Source organism: Pelobates fuscus, chromosome 9 (assembly GCF_036172605.1).
Source record: "Pelobates fuscus isolate aPelFus1 chromosome 9, aPelFus1.pri, whole genome shotgun sequence".
Lineage (NCBI taxonomy): Eukaryota > Metazoa > Chordata > Amphibia > Anura > Pelobatidae > Pelobates > Pelobates fuscus.
Window position 1 is genome coordinate 144,280,001 of NC_086325.1, and position 16,279 is coordinate 144,296,279.

At 46.7% G+C, this 16,279-nt stretch overlaps 1 protein-coding gene across 1 annotated transcript in view; it reads right to left on the reverse strand.

Annotated features, from left to right (window-relative positions):
- WNK3 (WNK lysine deficient protein kinase 3) overlaps nt 1–16,279 on the reverse strand; it is a 138,795-nt gene that overhangs the window by 107,663 nt on the left and 14,853 nt on the right. Inside the window, exon 2 of the mRNA XM_063433473.1 lies at nt 13,471–14,036. Within this exon, the coding sequence (XP_063289543.1) occupies nt 13,471–14,001 (531 nt within the window). The 5' untranslated portion in view covers nt 14,002–14,036. The remainder of the gene's footprint in view (nt 1–13,470; nt 14,037–16,279) is intronic.

Here is a 16,279-nt window from a genome sequence, read left to right on the forward strand (position 1 = left end):
CACAAATGTGTGACAAGCATCTCTAGAGGTATATATGGTTACACAGAATCACTTCATTGTGGGGTCAAGTTATGCAGGGAAGCATGTGACTAGCAACAGCATGGCCTGCTATCATGTGGACATTTTCAGTAAAAAGCCTTTCATTCATTAAATCGTTGCAGCAAGTCATCTCTCAGTTTTGTTAAGTACACAAGTTAGGTGTAACCTCACACAAATATTCTCTCTTCAGTGTTATGCAGTATAATATCAGACAGTGGTGCAGCTTTAAAGTTATTAAACACCCAAAGAGTCAACAGTGTGACTTTTCTGATTGACTGCTTTAATGTGCATATATACTTTGAGGCATTTGTTTAATAATCTCTGAATTCATTGAAAACTTTCATGCCTGGCATGGTCTGTTTTTGTTATATAACCACAGTACACTACAATGTATTGTATTGTGGACCTCTGCTGTCAACTAGGAGCTTTGCGAATGTTGAGCTGGCACATATCACTGCCAACATCCTGTACAAACATTTTTTAAATAAACAAAAGGGTTACTTTGGCTTCAGCTGCTTTTTACAGTTGAAGTATAATGCAAGAAGAAAAGCAGCAGAGGATCAAGCAGGAAAAATGATGCAGCATGCTAGATGATATACCTACAGTGTGCAGTCTTGCATTTGGTATCAGGTGTAAAACGTGTGAGTACACACAATTCCTTTATTATTATTATTATTTAATTTTAAGTGCTAATAAATCATTGAGGCGGTCGCCGAGGGAGCACTCTCCCCTGCTCCATTCCTTCACGCGCACAGCAGTGATGCCGAAATATGACGTTGCACCGTCATCACAAAGAGGCACGCGAGGGAGCTGAGCAGGAAGATCACTGCTCCCTCGCCGCCCACAGTGTACGCCAGCCACTCAGCCCAGCAGCCCCACTGGACCCCAGGGACTGCGCACAAGCCGCTCAGTCCAGCAGTCCCACTGGTCCCCAGGGAAATAGAAACTCCATACCAGCACTCCCAAAAGGTAGGGGAGGCTGGGTGGAGTGAAATTTTAAAAACGAGTGCGTGTGCGTCAGCGAGTGCGTGTGCGTCAGCGAGTGCGTGAGCGAGTGCGTGTGCGTCAGCGAGTGCGTGTGCTCTCTGACGTCAGAGCGTGCGTGTGCTCTGACGCCAGAGCGCGCGCCAGAGAGCGCACGTCTGCCTGCGCGCGTCTGCCTGCGTGTCAGTGAGTGTGTGTGCGTGTGTCAGTGAGTGTGTGTGCGTGTGTCAGTGAGTGTGTGTGCGTGTGTCAGTGAGTGTGTGTGCGTGTGTCAGTGAGTGTGTGTGCGTGTGTCAGTGAGTGTGTGTGCGTGTGTCAGTGAGTGTGTGTGTGTGCGTGTGTGTGCGTGTGTCAGAGTGTGTGTGTGTGTGCGTGTCAGAGTGTGTGTGTGTGTGTCAGAGTGTGTGTGTGTGTGTGTGTCAGAGTGTGTGTGTGTGTGTCAGAGTGTGTGTGTGTGTGTGTCAAAGTTTGTGTGTGTGTGTGTGTGTGTGTGTGTCAGAGTGTGACACTATGTCAAATGTATTGGGAACCCCTGGTATCAAGTGTTGATAGAAGTTGGCTGCAGAAGCTGTTAAACAGCTTTAAGTGCAACCAAAGCAATCTCAGGATGTGACCGCTGGTATATTATAACAATTTTTCTGTACAAGTACCCACCAATAGTAATACAAGGAGAGCACTCAAAGCTCTCCTTTCACAGTAAAGCCAAGAGGGAAGGAGTTGTGTGGCAGATTTGGATTACTGGTGTCTGTACCATTGTGAATAGCTGGTATGGGCAGGAAAAAACAAGAAGTATGAATGAATCTATAGCTTGGCAAGTGGTCAAGACCATAATTATTTTCTCTGTGCGCTACCATCAACGTGAGGATTGCATACAAATGACGGAAAAAGGAATACTTTGAATTCAATTGGTCAACTCCTCTAAATATTACAACTCTTCGTTTTCTGCTGACCACTGTAGTAATGTTTTTGGTTCTAATATGCTAATAAACCTGCAAGCTGTCACATAATAGAAGGGATGGCTATCCCCATATCTCCAATGTTTGTGAACTACCTGTTCACTAGCACGCTAGAAGGTAAAAGTCCGTGTTAATTCACTAAACTTGTAACTTCTCCAACATGGTAATAATCAACACAGGTTGACTACATTCAGCAAATCTGTTTTCAATACATCATATTTCACTGTTCATGCAGTAAACTCTAAATTAAAAACATTGGGAGTGCGAATCATCAGTAGTATAGAAAGAAATGTCTTGAATCTATTAGAAACTATTAAGTAGACCCATGCTTTTATCAACATTTACAAGGTGACAGTCCGTACTGTCAATATTGCCCCGTTTAAATGTTAATCCTCTGAAGAAGATGACCATACCCAGACAGCAAGAAATATTTTATAGATCTTTTCTTAAGTAGTGTAGTGAAATGGTCAATATGTCCAACATACAAAATCCTGCTTAACTCCTCTTACAGCCCTCTATTTGCTTACTTATAATAAAAATGGCCTTGTCTTTAATCTTTAAACAGTGCTACAAAGGTTAAAAACGGAGATTAATGATTATATCAATGATGACCTATTTTGAGGAAAGGCACCATCATTTCCGATTTCACTAAAGCTCTGACAAAGATGCCAAAATACCACTAGTTATCTCTTTCATTACTCAGTTTAATAATTAAAATTAATATTGAGATGGAGTCATAACGCAAACACAGACAGATACTTGATACACACATGACACGTAAATACAGATACGTCTCATACTCACTCACGTAATACAAGTTTGGATAGCACACATACCATAGATATGCATGGCAAATGTTAACAAACTGTCCTAAGATGTATGCAAATTGTTATTACATGATAAATACTTGTACGTATACGTCAATACAAAAATAAAGAATTAAAAAAAAAAAAGATGCCAAAATAAGGGAAACTGGCAGCCAAAAGATTAGAAACATTTTCTACAAACTGTTTATTTAGAGTAGAAGAACTTTTGAAATTACTTATTGGTGTGACCATGACGATCAGCAAACTGGACCAGACCTAAACAAGCTCACCATCACATTTTAAAGCAATTGCAGGTTATAAAAACGTGCATTGGAGGCGGAGCCAAGCAGCGAACCTGAATGGCCGCCACAGCTCTGCACCAAACTGCTAATTACAGATAAATTCTGAGACTCAAAGACCACCTCGGGCACCTAAAACGGATCACCAGACAGGCTAACATCGCCTTGGATCACAAGATGGGCGCCTATATGGACAACGGCTCAGACGAGTCAGACGATTTCTCCACGGAGGCAGCGGAGGAACAGCTACCTGTATTGCCGACTCTCAAACGGCCTCCTCCCTCATCTGACTCGGCTCCAGTCACCACAGCGGTCATCAAGGAACTGCTGGCAGGCCTACAGCAAACACTACAGGCTAATATGGCTCAGCTACGCCAAGACCTGCGAGGCCTGACGGGCCGACTAGGAACACTGGAGCAAGATACCTGCCAAAATTCACAGCACTCCTCCAACAGGCGGTGGGCGAACTACAACAACAAGATGCAAATACTGAAATAAGATTCTCAGCACTAGAGGATCAAAAACAAAGTTTAAATATCAATATCAGGGGAGTGCCTGAAGAAATACCTGAAGCAGAACTAACACATCTGGTGAGAAGAATCCTGATGGCACTCCTGCCGCCCAAACAGGCAAGGGCAGTGGAAACGGAGGGGGTATTCTGCTTATCAAAGCCGGTCAAAGCACCACCCTCAACACCTAAAGATCTGCTGATCCGGTTTCAAAAGAGCAGAGACAGGCAGGAGGTCATCGCCACAGTCCGGCACCATTTTCCATACACGTTTGAGACCATGAAGCTCTCATTTTACCAGGCCTGTCGGGGAGCACACTGGCATGTTTTCGCACCCTCCAGCCCTTCACAAACTCACTACGCGCGCACAACATCACATCACCCCGTACACTACAAGTCCACCACGACTACACCCTCTACCCCATCCAAGATCTTCACGGCACCAAGGGGTTCCTACACACACTGGGTCTCCCACCGGGCCAACGATACCCAAGGCCCTGACCCGAACCTGGAACCCTGCCACAACGATCTTGTTCGTACCCCAGAAGCTGCGACAGACGCACACGCAGTAGCCACCTCCTGAAGCGACCCAGGGGGCCTGCAATACTAGGACTAACTACACCTTAACAAAATTGCTGCTTTTCCTTGCAGACAACCCATGTTATTTGATAGTTTATCATGTTCTTAGTTTTAAAAGGTCTCTTAAGCGTTTGATAGCTGCTAGCCAAGTTCAGGTGAGTACCCAACAACATACAAACAAAACCTTCAGGAAGCAGGTAGAGATGTACGAGCCCGGCTGCACACATTGAGTCCCCGCTCTCCCTATAAGCATAAGCCTAGGCCTACACCTTACTCCGGGCAACACTGCACCACAGCCGCCCCTCCCCACCCCCCGCCCTCCAACGTTACCCAGCGTGTGATAGACTCCCCATGGTGTTGGCAGACCGCACAGAGGGCAACCGTCCGCTCCAACTTGCACTACCCATCTAAGGCTACCACAGTCACCCGCAAACCAACAAGGCACGGGCAACAAGCAAACTGAACACACAACAGCTCACACCACCAAAACAGCTAACCGGCACTAGCGAGGGCACACTCAGCCTTCTAGACCACCTAATGGAGCTATGACACCGCACAAATGCCTCCAATATTTCCACAAGGGCCCTTGTGAGAGCCTGGGGCAGGCGGAGTGGCCAACACAGGACAATAGGGACAATTACACCGTATGCCGCCATGAAGGACAGCACAGGGAATGGGTAACGGTACAGGTGCGGGAGGGACACGCTTTTACTATAACCTACTAATCCTGCCTCACACGTAGGCTACTCTTCACACCAAAGAGTAGTGGCCGTGACCCACATCTCCTGCTGAGAAAAACGTAACCGCACTACCAAATGCTTATTAGGCTGCAATTCCTATAATCACCTATGTTTATCGATCACTCTCTGAATGGTCATTAGCGAAACTACATCTTTCTTACCCTATGCATCAACCTACCAGAACACACCACTAAAACACACAAGCAGTGCACATCACTGGATAGACAGGTATACCTAACTAACTTAAGCAAGAACTATGCTTGGTTCTCTCACCTCATGTCTACCCAAATCCTTTAACATGTTCATAGCAAATAACCCTTGTGTTACAAAACCTCTAAGAGCTTAGTACCTTGCCTGATACAATGTATTAATACCTACCTTGCTCTAGACAGTTTATCTGTGTACGAATATGTTTTATAATCAGCCGAGGCGCAAACCCATAGCCGGATACTTAGCCTGTGATTTACACAACAAATACTTAATATGTTTTTGCTTTTAGTTCGAAACTGTTGCTTAAAGGGACTCTATAGTCACCATATAAAAGCAAGAAAGACAGGTCCCCCAGCCTTCCTTCTTGCTTTTATATGAACTTTCATTAATTAAAAAAAAAAAATCGGTGTTTTTATATTAAAAACTTACCTCCGTTCCAGCGCCGAGCTCCCCGCTAGGCCGCGCCCCCTTTTTCGTCAAAATGACGAAATCGCGGGGCCCAATGGGACGGCTTCGCGCTGGACCAATCGCGTTCTTCATAGAGCGGCATTGAGTGCCGCCCTATGAAGAACCTGAGCGCTTTACCGCGCATGTGCGCGGAATGCGCGTTCGCGAGCTGAGCTGTCTGACTGACAGCTCAGCTCGCTTTCTAAAATTATCAATAAGGGGGGGGACCTACTGTCCCCCCTCGGCCCCCACCCCTGAGCGGCGGGTGGGGGCCCTAAAATTATCAATAAGGGGGGGGACCTACTGTCCCCCCCCGGCCCCCACCCCTGAGCGGCGGGTGGGGGCCCTAAAATTATCAATAAGGGGGGGGACCTACTGTCCCCCCCCGGCCCCCACCCCTGAGCGGCGGGTGGGGGCCCTAAAATTATCAATGGGGGGGGGACCTACTGTCCCCCCCCGGCCCCCACCCCTGTGCGGCGGGTGGGGGCCCTAAAATGATCAATGAGGGGGGGGACCTACTGCCCCCCCCGGCCCCCACCCCTGAGCGGCGGGTGGGGGCCCTAAAATTATCAAAAAGGGGGGGGACCTACTGTCCCCCCCCGGCCCCCACCCCTGTGCGGCGGGTGGGGGCCCTAAAATTATCAATGAGGGGGGGGACCTACTGTCCCCCCCCCGGCCCCCACCCCTGAGCGGCGGGTGGGGGCCCTAAAATTATCAATGAGGGGGGGGACCTACTGTCCCCCCCCCGGCCCCCACCCCTGAGCGGCGGGTGGGGGCCCTACAATTATCAATAAGGGGGGGACCTACTGTCCCCCCCGGCCCCCACCCCTGTGCGGCGGGTGGGGGCCCTAAAATTATCAATGAGGGGGGGGACCTACTGTCCCCCCCCCGGCCCCCACCCCTGAGCGGCGGGTGGGGGCCCTACAATTATCAATAAGGGGGGGACGTACTGTCCCCCCCCCGGCCCCCACCCCTGTGCGGCGGGTGGGGGCCCTAAAATTATCAATAAGGGGGGGACCTACTGTCCCCCCCCGGCCCCCACCCCTGTGCGGCGGGTGGGGGCCCTAAAATTATCAATAAGGGGGGGACCTATTGTCCCCCCCCGGCCCCCACCCCTGAGCGGTGGGTGGGGGCCCTAAAATGATCAATAAGGGGGGGACCTACTGTCCCCCCCGGCCCCCACCCCTGAGCGGTGGGTGGGGGCCCTAAATACAAAGGGGGGGGGACCCTAGTTAACCCTCCCCCCCCCCCCCAAAAAAAAATATCTCCCTACCTACCCCCCTCACCCTAAAAATAATGAGGGGGGACCATTAACTAAAAACCTGTAAAAAAGAAAAAATGAGATAAAATCAACTTACCATTCGATGTTTTCTTTCTTCTAAAATCTTCTTTCTTCAGCCCCAAAAAAGGCCAAATAAAAATCCATAATAACCGACGCAATTAAAAAAAAAAAAAAAAAAACCGAGCGCAAAAAAAAATAATCCATCTTCACCCATGGAGGGCTCCGCGCAGACTGAGCTCCGCAGGGTGGGGAAGGCTTATAAAGCCTTGCCCCGCCCTGCAATTAGGCTAAGAACACTCTGATTGGTGGGTTTGAGCCAATCAGAGTGCTCTTTGTCATTTTACAAGCGTGGGAAAGTTTTTTGGAATTTTCCCACGCTTGTAAAATGACACAGAGCACTGTGATTGGATGGATTTCAAGCCATCCAATCACAGTGCTCTTTGTCATTTTACAAGCGTGGGAAAGTTCTTTGGAATTTCCCCACGCTTGTAAAATGACACAGAGCACTGTGATTGGATGGGTTTCAAGCCATCCAATCACAGTGCTCTGTGTCATTTTACAAGCGTGGGAAAATTCCAAAGAACTTTCCCACGCTTGTAAAATGACACAGAGCACTGTGATTGGATGGCTTGAAATCCATCCAATCACAGTGCTCTGTGTCATTTTACAAGCGTGGGAAAATTCCAAAGAACTTTCCCACGCTTGTAAAATGACAAAGAGCACTCTGATTGGTTTAAACCCACCAATCAGAGTGTTCTTAGCCTAATTGCAGGGCGGGGCAAGGCTTTATAAGCCTTGCCCACCCTGCGGAGCTCAGTCTGCGCGGAGCCCTCCATGGGTGAAGATGGATTATTTTTTTTGCGCTCGGTTTTTTTTTTTTTTTTTTTTTAATTGCGTCGGTTATTATGGATTTTTATTTGGCCTTTTTTGGGCTGAAGAAAGAAGATTTTAGAAGAAAGAAAACATCGAATGGTAAGTTTTTTTTATCTCTTTTTATTTTTTTACAGGTTTTTAGTTAATGTTCCCCCCCTCATTATTTTTAGGGTGAGGGGGGTAGGTAGGGAGATAATTTTTTTTTGGGGGGGGGGGGGGAGGGTTAACTAGGGTCCCCCCCCCCTTTGTATTTAGGGCCCCCACCCACCGCTCAGGGGTGGGGGCCGGGGGGGACAGTAGGTCCCCCCCTTATTGATAATTTTAGGGCCCCCACCCGCCGCACAGGGGTGGGGGCCGGGGGGGGACAGTAGGTCCCCCCCTTATTGATAATTTTAGGGCCCCCACCCGCCGCACAGGGGTGGGGGCCGGGGGGGGACAGTAGGTCCCCCCCTTATTGATAATTTTAGGGCCCCCACCCGCCGCACAGGGGTGGGGGCCGGGGGGGACAGTAGGCCCCCCCCCTTATCGATAATTTTAGGGCCCCCACCCACCGCTCAGGGGTGGGGGCCGGGGGGGGGGGGGACAGTAGGTCCCCCTTATTGATAATTTTAGGGCCCCCACCCGCCGCACAGGGGTGGGGGCCGGGGGGGGACAGTAGGTCCCCCCCTTATTGGACCTACTGTCCGGGGGGGGACAGTAGGTCCCCCCCTTATTGATAATTTTAGGGCCCCCACCCGCCGCACAGGGGTGGGGGCCGGGGGGGGGACAGTAGGTCCCCCCCCTTATTGATAATTTTAGGGCCCCCACCCGCCGCACAGCGGTGGGGGCCGGGGGGGGGGGGAAGGAGAGTAGGTCTCCCCCCCCCCCCCCCCCCCTTCAACCACTATTGTGGACAGTCAGCTCCCTGTGGGTTCGGGCTTCAGCTGTCAGCTGAAGCTGAAGCTGTCAGCTGAAGCCACGCCCGCAGCAGTGCTGACAGGCTATCAGCACACAAAGCGCGTTCACAGTGCTTTGTGTGCTGATAGCCCGTCTGATGCATTCACCCAGAATGCATCGGACGAGAGGCCTTTTTAGGGCCTCTGAACTCGGAAGTCCCTCTGGTGGCCGTCTGATTGACTGCAACAAGAGGTGTTCCAAGCTTCCAATGTAAACACTGCATTTTCTCAGAAAATACAGTGCTTACAAGAAAAAGGCTCCGGGTAGCTGTAGCACTCACCTGAACAACCTCATTAAGCTGAAGTTGTTCAGGTGACTATAGTGTCCCTTTAATATGTATAAAGCCATACCTGTCACCTCACATATAGTGCATCATAGCATCGTATGTCTTTAACTGTTTGAATATAGTACATGTTTTATATACTTGCAACAACAACAAAAAGAAGAAAAGAAAAAAGAGGCTACTTTTTGCTGGAGCTTATGCTCCTTGATTGCACTCATGGCTCATGTGAGCACCTACTAGGTTCTAGATCTGTAATCATACAGACACGATGAGGTAGATTCACTTTGAAGGCTCTGTAGGTTTTTGGTTGTCACGGTTTTCATGTACACATATTTGAATAAAAACCACAGGGATAGCACCCATAGCTTCCATGTGCAATACCACAAGAATGAACTCTAGTGGTTATAGGCTTCATGTGTCCCTTTAAAAGTGGCACAACAATTTAGTCATTAGTTGGTTTCGGTAAAGGATATGCATCCATGTGTTACAGCAGCAACTGTAGAACTAAAAAAAGGCTAAGGAACTACAAGGCCATCACTTGCTGGAAATTCTTCCTTCACAGCCCATGTAACATGACCATGCAAAGCAACTGTACTTGGCCTTATGAATGCAGTAATTATCTTCAAACAGTGTGTGTTTTTTTCCGAAAAATTATTGGTAATACATGCCTACATCCTTTTTAATTATTTTGTGCACCCATGTGCGATAGAATAACTTACATCCTGTAACTCCTGTTACATCAATTAGCACTAGTCTTTGTCATCAAGGCTTTAAAAACAAAAAAAAAAGTGTCAGAACAGGACTAGTCATAAATACTGATCGTTTATTTCTATGCCTTTCACAAGATTAAAAAAACTGTATCCCACCCAACATATCTTTTGAAGGAGCTATGTATAAAGCTCCCATGACTGTAACCCAGGAGCAAAGAAAACATACTGACTATTTCTGGACTCGAGAACAGTAGTTGGTTAACAGAACCGGTTTAGAACCTACAGGAACATTTGCACAGCCCTAATTTTTTCGTATTTGAAATCTTTATTTTTGGTGCTTTTGCAGTAATACATACATGGTCAAAGACGCCACAACAGCGTATGCATCTGGTACAATCACAGTTTAGTTGTTGTATTTGTTGGGCCATGTTCAAGTTTGCACAAAAAATGTTATCCTTAAGAACACAGGCTGTGTAGTTCTAGTGATGTGTCTTGCTGTACCTGTGGTGAGTGAGGCGAATTTGCCTAGTGTTATCCCAATGGGACACTTAAGCAGTGTTGGGTCCCTGGTACAGGGTGTGGACTCATAAAATGCCTGGCCCTGTACATGGCTTGAGTTATGTCGGGTTTAGTAGCGAGTGAAGGGCAAGGCGTCTGTGTTTCGTCTATGTGAGAGTATAATATGATACGGAGCTTATATGCATCTGTGCCTTTATAGGGTTTAGTCTATTTCGGTTGCCGGGCTCAACGGCTATTTTGTGAAGGTGCTCCTTGGTATACCATGCCTTTTAACCTCAGGCATTGAGGTGACTGTGTAACTAATGCCCACCGGAATGGTTGGGACTAGGTTCCTTGGGGTCGTGAGTAACTTAGCGTGGCCGTAAACAAATGAAGCCAAACAAAATAATCAATGGTAACGACATTACTGTTAAACTTGTAGTATAGTTCATATGGGTGTCAGGGCGTGGGCCCCGGGTGGGCAGCGGTTGGTACTGTGGCATCGGTGGGTATTCCCAGCGTGGTCAGTAAGGCTGGGCCTTCTTTCAGAGTGGAGATCTTGTAGTGTTGGTCATTCTTGGTCACCCACAGTGTTCTGGGAGTTGCCCATTTGTACGTGATGCCCGCTGTTTGCAGGGTGGCGGTGATGGGTTGCAGGCTCTTGCGCCACAATAGAGTGTCTCTGCTCAAGTCCTGGAAAAAGGTAAGGTGGTGCGTTTCAAAGTCATATGGTGATTTCCCTTTGACGGCAGTCATTAGGGCAATTTTATCCATCAAGGATTGGCATCTCAAGATGATGTCGCGTGGGGCTGCCTTTGGTGCTTGCTGGGGTTTGGCGATGCGGTATACACCGTCAAATGTGAAGTATTTCGCCTGCTTGTTGGGGAGGAGTGAGGCCACTAAACGCCTTATAAAGTGAGGCAATTCGTCCAGCAGCACCGCTTCCCCTGATCTTAATTTTTTTCTCCTGCCCCTGTCATCTAGTATGGAGAATTGTCTGCTGGCGGTAGCTTGCGCCGTTTGCATCTGAGTGACCGTGTTTTTAAGGGAGGTGAGGTCTTGGCATAGTTCTCTCCCCTCCTTTTCTGCGGCTTGGGTGCGGGCCGACACCGCTTGTACCTCCGCTGCTAGCCCCTTCAGGTCAGCTTGCCACATCAGTTGTAAGTTCTGTTGGAGTCCGTCCAGCATGTTCTGTATGTCCTGCTTAGTTGCCGGTTGTGATTCAGTAGTGGTTTGTGTGTGTGCGGCGTCAGTGCCTACCGCGGCCATGCTATGTGTGGAGTCGCCTGTTTCTGACCTCTCAGGCGAGACCGCCTCAGCGGCTTGGGTCTGTGCAGGAGGGGGGAATTGAAGCATGCTGCCTATGTCCCGGTGCGGTTTGAGGGCGCTAGAGGCCTGTTTGAGGGATCTCCGTCCCATTTCTTCTGAAGTGTAGAAATCTTCCTCAGAGTATTGGGAGCTTGCCCCGAGCCACGACGACAGCTCCCTGGTCTGGTACTGGTCGCGTGTGCGGTAGGCCCCAGATCCTTTAGTGCAGCGTTCTGTGCCCAATGTCTGAAAGAAAGGTATCTGCGGGTGCCGCTGGGTGTCGGGAATTAGTTCCTGCGACTCTTTTTTGCTGGTGGTCTGTTTGCTTGTTTTATTTTCACTTGTTTTTGCGCTTGTGTATCGGAGCGATTGTAGATGGCGACCTCCGCGCTGCTCCGCTAGCTCCGCCCCCCCAGCCCTAACTTTTTGCACTACATATGTGCAATAGGAGAGTTCGCCTTGGGGCCACATATCAATTTTCTGCATGTGTCCTACTAAAACAAACTGCCCATCTTCATTTCAAAATGTCAAGAAGCCTTTTCCTGACAAAGAGAAAAATATCCTAAACACCATTCAGTTATTTGTCACTAAAATATATTGGAATTTAGGAATAGTCTAAGGCATTCAGCTGACATCAGCAATTTTCCATATATTATTACACCAAACTACAACATGTGATCAAAAGCAAGTCTACGAGCCACTGCATGCACACAACTACCTTGAAGGAAGAAAATTACAAGAAACTTGATAGAATTTAGTTTATCTACTCACAATTTTTCAGTTAGAATAATCCTATAAACTGAATTTCAGATTCACAATTAGCTGTCCGCTAGTTCTTTTTTTTTTACTTTTGAATCTCGTGATTTGAAGAAAAGAAAAAAAAAAATGAGTGCAGGATCTCTAGATTCGTAAACCCCAAAAAATCCAAGCTCATAATACTAGTTCTTGAACCAGACCAAAATCACATATAGTACCAGCACTACTGAGCACTGCCACGGAGATAGCAAATTTTCAGGGCAGGCTTTGTGCAGGAAGGAGGTTACTGCAGTCATTGTATAACCTAGAACAATGGTAGGACAGTGTGCATAACAGAAACCATAGCTGCAAAAAAATATTTTAAAAAAATAAAAATACAGCCCTGCAGCAGTTTTTGCTTCCATGCTGCCAATAGACGTCCTTCACTAGCATGGTTGGAGTTCAAAGATTGACATATATTATGCAGTTTTAACATTAGCAGCCCTGAACTCTCATTCCATCCTGGCTAATGACGCTGCCCAGAGGTGGACTTGCGACTCCAAAAACTGCATCAGATATCTCTGCATGTGAAGGGTTTTATACTGAAATGTTGCACACAGATTTCACTCAAGTGGTCTTGTATTTGGAGTAACCCTTTCAACATTTTCTGCTTCTTTAATCTGAAGCTTGTAAGCATTCAAAAGAGAAAAACCAATCAGTTACCAAAGTAAACTGGTGGCAGCATTATGCAACAAGCAGGTTTCCCTCTCCTCTTAACTAAACTCACTTACCTTTGATCATGTTTAGTCAGATAAAAAAGGCACCCTTAAATATAATTGTCCATTGTATAATTTATTCAGAGGGTGCCCATAACTAGTAGCTATGACACACAAAGTGAAGGCTGACACTTCCCCCCCCTTGGTAAATACATTACAGAATACAACTGATACTCATTTGCAGCAAATCTCCAAGATTACAGGAAGTCCATAAAGACTATGGACATTTCTCAGAAATATCTTGTTCTCCCACTGTTTACATTGGGAGTACTGTATGTACTACTATATGCCCTTGCTGCAAAAAAAAAAAAAAAAGCTTTCAGGAAAAATACAGGTCAAGCTTTCCCCACTGAAAGCTACACCAAAGGAGCAAAACATGCATAAACAAGTGTGTTGTGACGTGCTGTATAGGACAAGTAAATTCTAAATCTTATGCAATTTACCAGAAGAGAAAGAAATTAGAGGAGGGGGACTAGATTAAATAAAAACAAATAGACTAACCTGTAGTTCACACCAGGCAACTTCTACCCATGTTTCAGTATCAAGCCCTTTAAAGACGGTCTTGAAAGCTCCACGGCCCAATTCAATGTCAAATTTCAAGAACCTGCCGCTTGGAGAGGTGGCCACAGCTTTCATTTCTGCTTCTTCTTCCATCTCTTTCTCACTCTTCTCCCTAAGGGAGTCTTTGTAAGCCTCAGAAACAGCTTTGGGTTCATTCTTCCCTTCCTGTTCTAAAACTATCGTATTTGCTGACTGACCCTCCAAAGGCTGCTGGATAACACCGTCACTGTTCTTATTTTCCTCTTTCATTGCAGGTTCTAGGATCCGGTCATCCTCTGTAATGTCCACACTCTTTCTGAAGAAACGCTTTCTTTCATTGGTCCCAGAAGACGAATGAGGTTTCTGATGCTCTTCCATGCTTGCCTGATGGACCAGTGAAGTGCCCTGGGAAGCCAGCTTCTCTTCTGCTGAGAATCCAGCTGGTTTGTCAGACTCGTCTGTACTTGCTGACTCTCCTGAGTCAGTAGCCATTTTTCTTCAGTTTTGTTGTCTACTGCTGTTTTAATCTGCAAACAGAAAATATTTTCATATAACTAATACGAAAATTGTCAATATATATCATAACATTTAAATTCGAAAAAAATGTAATATGAAAGTGAATGCGCCACATCAATTTATTTTCCAGTTAATGACCCAAACCCCTGAAAAAAAAAAAAAACATTATTAAATCAAAATAATTTCTCTCGCCAATACCAAAATTGTGCAGCTATTCACCTGAACGCCCAACTTCTGACCCCGCGGCCTGCAGGCGGATCGGGCCTAGGAGAGGCGGCCGCTCTCCTGATACCCTGGTCGGCTAAGCAGAGTAGGCAAACAGGTCTCCCTCTCACTCCCCCCCCCCCCTCTGGACCGGTGGGGGATATCCCGGTCCCCACCAGAGACTGCAACCACGAACACAAGGCATAACGGCCTAAACTTACTGTACAGACAAGAAGAGAGGGACAAAGCTAAAATGGCCGCCACACCGACCGACCGAGCACATGCTCCACTGGGAAACAAAGTTTTAAGCGACATTTGATGCCCTGTGCACGGCATTCTGGACCCGAATAGAGTCCCGCCAGCAGCAACACACTCACAGCATCCGGTGCCACAGAGGCCCCCAGCTCTATGCAGACAGCCGGCTCCTCTCCTGGGCTGAGAGCAAAAGGGCGCAAGCATCCTACTCCACCTGCCCCAGGGGTAAAGCCAGCTCGTAGAGCTCACACACGGAGAATCCCTGCCAGAAGGAAAACTTGCCGACCTAACCTACCTGCAACCAGCTCAAGCACCCAGGTACTCCAGCGCCCTACGGACCGTCAAAGACACAGCCTGACCGTGGTGAGGAGGGCCGGTAACGGTGGGTGTTGGGGGACAGCGACAAAACACACAGCCTGTACCGGTCCTGAAGACCCTGACAGCCGGCCACAGCGTGACCTGCTGGTGAAAGGCATCGGATGATTACAGGACTGAGAGCCCAGTAATCCCTCTAGTTCTGCGCTATTCCCCCCCTTTCTCCTTATGAAACGCGAAGCCCACTAATAAGCATGCATAGCTTGTAGCCAGTGGACCTTCTCTGGGTAGTAATACTCTCAGTTATCAGCATGTTTTTATCATTGTTTTCATCTAGGCTTTTCTTGTGTTTTTTGTTTATCTTTGTGTCGTGATAAGTAGCAATTACAGCACCTACTAGGCAGCAGATCGGATAGCCTGTTACTAAATAATCTCTCAATGACATACCTGCTAGCCGAACAACCTACTTGCTTATTACATAACGCAAGACGCATCAGCATGTTTTAAGCATTACACTCACATACCCACTCATGTCTATGTAACCTACATCAACCACGTCTTTAGCTTTGTTATATATCCTAGACATGTTTGAATACCATGTGAAATAGCTTAAAAAAAAAAAAAATGTGTGCAGTAACCTACTATGCCCTATATTTGTTCATAAATGTATTTTGACAATCTTGTGTTTGCTATTGGGGAAGTGCAAGAGTTTATGTTAATTAACTATGTGCAACTTGAAAAATAAAGAATTTAAAAAAAAAAAAAAAAGAAAAAAAAAATTCTCTCAACTCCTAAGCAACCAATTGCAGGGTTTCTCTGTCACATGCCTGCTGTACTTTTTAGTAGTGATTAGGTTAATAAATGCCATGCATTTGCACTAAAAAATAAAATGTAAAATACCCACATATGCAAATTTAGATTACGAGGGAAATGCATAAACACACAAAGTGATACATATAATTGCTTGCAGTTTACTCCTTACAATTAACAATAAAATAAATAAAAAACACAAAACAAAAAGACAACTCAACACAACTGAAGACAACATACTTGAAAATAAGAGAGTCAATATATTCTCACTGGTAGAACGTTTAATAAACCACGTTTTCAAAAAATCTGTAAAAAAAAATATTCTCACGCTCAAAAGTAGTAACATGACTCCCCTATGCAGTAGTTACAGGATCTGTGCATAAAACAACCAATGGACACATTCAGTTCTTAGAGTTTCATTAATGAAGCATGCGAATACCTTAACTCTTTCTCTACTGAAGAGAAGGAAAAAAAGAAGAAAAAAACATGAAAAGGGGGGTGGGGGGTGGGATGGTTAAATTAAACAAGATCAACTGCAAACCCAAGTATGTCAATGAAATGTATACAGCCTCTGAATCCTTCCCTCTCCTCCCCCAAACTCTCCCTCTGAAATAGATTCACCCATCCTGAATCATCCCTCCAGTAATGCTGCTCACCCTTTTGAAGTCTG